At 40.3% G+C, this 5857-nt stretch overlaps 1 protein-coding gene across 1 annotated transcript in view; it reads right to left on the reverse strand.

Moving 5' to 3' along the window:
- Positions 1–5857, reverse strand: part of LOC122558738 (dynein axonemal heavy chain 5-like) — a 274642-nt gene that overhangs the window by 63319 nt on the left and 205466 nt on the right. The window contains exons 63-64 of the mRNA XM_043707530.1: positions 5293–5430; positions 3811–3946 (exon numbers count right to left, since the gene is read on the reverse strand). Coding sequence (XP_043563465.1) covers positions 3811–3946; positions 5293–5430 — 274 coding nt within the window. The remainder of the gene's footprint in view (positions 1–3810; positions 3947–5292; positions 5431–5857) is intronic.

Here is a 5857-nt window from a genome sequence, read left to right on the forward strand (position 1 = left end):
AGGTCCTAGGGAGTGTTGCTGAACAAAGAGACCTTGGAGTGCAGGTTCATAGCTCCTTGAAAGTAGAGTCACAGGTAGATAGGATAGCGAAGAAGGCGTTTGGTATGCTTTCCTTTATTGGTCAGAGTATTGAGTACAGGAGTTGGGAGGTCATGTTGCAACTGTACAGGACATTGGTTAGGCCACTGTTGGAATATTGCATGTAATTCTGGTCTCCTTCCTATCAGAAAGATGTTGTGAAACTTGAAAGGGCACAGAAAAGATTTACGAGGATGTTGCCCGGGTTGGAGAGTTTGAGCTATAGGGAGAGGCTGAACAGGCTGGGGCTGTTTTTCCTGGAGTGTTGGAGGCTGAGGGGTTACATTATAGAGGTTTATAAAATTATGAGGGGCATGGATAGGATAAATAGACAAAGTCTTTTCCCTGGGGTCGGGGAGTCCAGAACTAGAGGGCATAGGTTTAGAGTGAGGGGGGAAAGATATAAAAGAGACCTACGGGGCAATGTTTTCACACAGAGGGTGGTACGTGTATGGAATGAGCTGCCAGAGGAAGTGAGGGAGACTAGTACAATTGCAACATTTAAGAGGCATTTGGATGGGTATATAAATAGGAAGGGTTTGGAGGGATATGGGCTGGGTGCTGGCAGGTGGGATTAGATTGCGTTGTAATATCTGGTCGGCATGGACGGGTTTGACCAAAGGGTCTGTTTCCAAGCTGTACATTTCTATGACTCTATGAGAGATTTGAAAATAAAAGATGCCAATTTTTAAGACATTGCCAGACCGGGAAGCAAGGCTGATCAATGAGCACAAGACTGATGGGGTGAGCAAGCTTTTCAAACTTTTACTTATTGTATCACCAGATTGGAATTGACATGGCCATTATATGTTGCCTAATTTTCATTCTTAATTGCCCTTACTGAGCTGTTAAGAGATGTCATATCACAGTGAGCCTGCATGTAACATACCCAAAAGATGTTAATCATTTTAAATAGTGCCAACAAAAATACATCCCAGTAAGGAGGAAAGATGCTAAGAGGGGGCATTAACCAACCATAGCTAAGCAATGAAATTAAGGCGAGGATTAAATTGAAAGGGGAAGCATACATGGAGGCAAATTTCCAAGATAGCTCTGAAGATTGGAATAAATTCAGTATCCCGCAAAGGATGCCTAAAAAAATAATAAGGATGGAGAAAATAAACTACAAGGGCAAACTAGTGAGGAATATAAACATCTGGCAATCAGAGCTTCTTTAAATATGCAAATAAGGAAGAGAGAGGTCAAAGTGAACATAGGCCTCTTAGAAAATGAATCTGGGGAGACAGCTATGGGAACAAGAGGAGTTAAACAGCTATTTTGCATCAGCCTTTACAGTGGAAGATACTCAACATCCTATAAATACTAAAGAACACTGAGGAAGAATTCAATACCGTCAGCATCACTAGAGAAATAATATTAGACAAATTACTGAAGCTAAAAGCAATTTTGTCCCGTGGCACTGAAGGCTTGCATCCTCAGATCCTAAAAGAGTAGCTACAGAGATAGTGAATGCACTGATTTTATTTTTCCAAAAATTGTTGGATTCTGGGGAAGTGGCAGAGGATTGGAAAATTGCCAATGTGACACCCCTGTTCAAAAAGCAAGGGAGGCAAAAAACAGGTAACTGATTAGCTGAACATCTATTGTTGGAAAAGTATTGGAATCAATAATTCATGAAGTAATAACAAAATATTTGGAAAATCTAATTAATCGTAGTCAACATGGCTTCATAAAAGGGAAATCTGTTTGACAAATGTATTAGAGTTTCAAGAGGAAGTCTCAAGAGTGGAAAGAGAGGAACCAGTAGAAGTATTGTATTTGAACTTCCAAAAGTTGTTCAACAAGGTACCTCACCGAAGGTAAAGTCGTAAGGTAACAGCCCATGGTGCTGGAGGTAGTATATTGACATAGATACAAAATTGGTTTTAGATTAGATTTCCTACAATATGGAAACAGGCCCTTTGGCCCAACAAGTCTACATCAACCGTCCGAAGAGTAACCCACCCAGACCCATTCCCCTACATTTACCCCTGACGAATGCACCTAACACTGTGGGCTATTTAGAATGGCCAACTCATCTCGACCTGTACATCTTTAGACCGTGGGAGGAAACCCATTCAGAATGTGCAAACGCCACACAGACAGTCCCCCAAGGTGGGAACCGAACCCGGGTCCCTGGCACTGTGAGGCAGCAGTGCTAACCACTGAGCCACCGTGCCGCCCCACTGGGTGGCAGAAAACAATGTACAGGAATAGGGGTTCCTTTTCAGGTTACTGGCCTGTGACTAGTGACATTTTACAGCGATCAGTGCTAGGACCACAACTGTTTACAACATATATTAATGACTTAGAGGAACAAATCAAATACACTGTCTCTAAAATTGCAGACAGCACAAAAATTGGTGGAAAGACAGATTGTGAGAGGGATGTAAACAGTTTACAGAGAGGTATTGATAGTAAGTGGGGAAAAGAAACCTGGTGAATGGAGTATAATGTGGAAAAATGCAAAGCTGCTCATTTTGGAAGGGAGAACAAAAGAATAGAGCATTATTTAAATGGAGAAAGCTGCAACATAGAAGGACTTGGGGTTACTTGTGCATGAAACACTGAAAGCTAACACACATGGGAAGTAGGTAATCAGGAAGGCTAATGGAATGTTGGCCTTAATTCAAGTAGGTTGCATGTAAGAGTAGGGAAGTCTTACTGCAACAATACAAGATGTTGGTAAGACCACAGCTGGAGTACTATGAACAGTTTTAGTCACTTTATTGAAAGAAAGATATCATTTCATTGGAGGCAGTTCAGAGAAGCTTCAATCGGATGATCCTTGGTATGGAGGGATTGCCATATGAGCAAAGGTTAACCAGGTTGGAACTCTGCTCAATGGACTTTAGAAGAATGAGGGGAAATCTCACTGAAACAAATAGGATTCTGAAGGGGCTTGACAGGGTAAATGCTGAGAGGACATTTCTCTTCATGAGAGAGTCTAGGGCCAAAGGGTATAGTCTCAGAATAAAGGGGCACCAATTTAAGACTGAGATGAGGAGGAATTTCTGCTCTGAGCAGGCTGAGAGTCTTTCAAACACTTTGCCCCAGAGAGCTGTGGGGGCAAAGTCCTTGTGTATATTTCAGGCTGAGATAGATTCTTGGTCAGTAGGGAATTCAAGGATTATGGGGAAAGGGCAGGAAAGTAGAAGTGAGCAGTGACAGGTCATCCATGATCCTACTGAATGGCAGAGTAGACCTGAGGGGGTCAATGGCTTACTTCGGTTCCTATTTCTTAATGTCTTATTTTCTTATGTAAGCCAGACCAAATAAGGAAAGCAGACTCCCTTCCCTAAAGGGTTGTTTTTTTTAAAACAGATGGGCTTTTTAAAAACAACAATCTCTAATAATGTCACCATTATTGATACTGACAATTCCATACCTTTTAAACAGTAGTTAAATGATTAGATCAATTAATTGAATTTAAATTCTACCAGTTGATGTGATGGATAAATCCATGTCTTTGGAATACCAGCCCTTGGTTTTGGATTAATAGTCCAGAGATATTACCATTACACCATGGTCTTTAACTCAATGTCAGTTACAAGAAACAATGTGATTCGGGTCCATTTTAGATTGCAACACTGCATTTGAGATCAATTCTGCCTTATTTGTTCACAAATAATTAATGATTATTTGTCACTTTTTTTATGAGTTAGTATTTTGCAGTTCTTAAAAAAAGAGAGATGTTTCACAGCATGTGATAATTACTTTCTTGCCACTTACCCACAAGTCTTTTCTCCTCAGCAGCAAATTCCTTGCTTTGTTTGGTCCAACGTTCTTTCTCCTCTGACAAACCATCAATTAGACTTGAAGCCATTTGCATCTTCTGCCGGCAACGCTCAGCATCCTCTAGTAACATCTCAGAATCAAGTAATATAATTATGTCAATATTCAGAAAACATCAACCTCCCTTTCTATATAATGCCATTAGTTTGTTCCGACTTTGCAAGTAAACACCAACTACTAAATAAGGCAAGTTCAGGGACTGTGGGATGATTCAATTTATATCGAACCTCACTCCAGTTACCCCTTTTGGCACACTGAAATCTTCTTTTGCTGAGACCATTAGCTTGTTTCAAAAATTGTTTTGTAATTGCTAAGTTACACAAAAATAAAGAATAGATTCTGCTAAATAATCAAAGGAATTAAAGTTGTCAACTGGAAGTTGGAGGTCAAATAATTTCTGGCTGCTCTCACAATAATTCAGGTGTCATTATAGTACAATACCTCCAAATTTTAAACTTTCTGACTAAAACTCATGGGTGTCGCAATTCTTCTGGCACCAGATATTGTGCTCAATATTCTAACAGAGTGCATGTTGGGGCTGACAGATATAGGGAGAACACAAGCAATTTAACAATTGCAAATTATTGTCTCAGTGTGACAGTAGACTTTGCCTGAATGAGACAAAGACTGAGTGAGTATATTTGGGAACTTACTACAAAGTGGGAATTCAACTGGGAAAGCTTTTTCAAGATATATTTTAACAAGTAAATATCATATTCGGACCTCAAGCTGATAGCCTTTCAGTAAGTTAACACAGCTGAATGAAAAAGGCAGCAGCCTCACATGGACAGTTATGTATCAAACACCTGAAATCCATTGTCCAAATGTTGATCATTGTGATGGAAGTGAACTCGAAAAGTGATTCACAGCAACTCCATATAATGGATTTTTAAACTATATCTGAGTGGAGACTTTACCTGAATGAAACAAAGGCTGAGTGAATATATTTGGTTCAAAGTGGAAGTCTGGGACAGATGAAGGGGAAAAAAAGGTGCTTTGAGTAAGGTTGACTGCAAGAAGTAAGACAGAGTGATGAGAAGCTTCCTTGGGGGGGGATGTTGACAAAACAGGTGGCAGTGGATTGGTCATCCATTGTACATGATACTTGATTTCATTTCCTATTTGACTTAACTGTTACAGATACACATTTATTCTTCAGTGTTACCAAAGGTCAGTGTATCTGTCTGATTATTTACCTTGGCTGTTTGTAGAAACCTGCTCTGTGCAGTTATTTATTCCATTTCCCTACATTACAACAATGACTATGCTTCAAATGCATTCGGGCTGTTAAGCATTTGGGATAACCAAAAGTCATTAAAAGATAGCATATGAATGCAAGTACTGTCTTTCCTGCATATCAAAACTAAATACTGAAAAGAAATCAGAATTACTCAGTCAAATCAGCAGTATTGTAATTACCTGCTTCTCTCTCATTGCTTGTACATATTCCATCTGCACAATATCAAGCTCAACTTGTTTGGCATCAAGTTCACACTGGGCCTTCTTCAGATCTTCCATAGCAGTGGCCAAGCGGCTTTCCTGTACAGTAAGGTTTGCCTTGACAATATTGAAGCGAAAAGAAAGCTGTTTATAAATGGCAACTATATTGGGTATGGTAGTGTAAAAACATGGAAACAGAAACAAACTAGGAGCAGGAATAAGCCATTTGGTCATTTGAGCCTGCTCCACCAGGCAATATCATCATAGCTAACCCTCCCTCTCAACACCATAGTCCTGCTATCTCTACAACGCTTGATGCCCTTGATATAGAGTCATAGAGTCATAGAGATGTACAGCATGGAAACAGACCCTTCGGTCCAACCCGTCCATGCCGACCAGATATCCCAACCCAATCTAGTCCCACCTGCCAGCACCAGGCCCATATCGCTCCAAACCCTTCCTATTCAAATACCCATCCAACTGCCTCTTAAATGTTGCAATTGTACCAGCCTCCACTACATCCTCTGGCAGCTCATTCCATACA

Source organism: Chiloscyllium plagiosum, chromosome 17 (genome assembly GCF_004010195.1).
Source record: "Chiloscyllium plagiosum isolate BGI_BamShark_2017 chromosome 17, ASM401019v2, whole genome shotgun sequence".
Taxonomy (NCBI): domain Eukaryota; kingdom Metazoa; phylum Chordata; class Chondrichthyes; order Orectolobiformes; family Hemiscylliidae; genus Chiloscyllium; species Chiloscyllium plagiosum.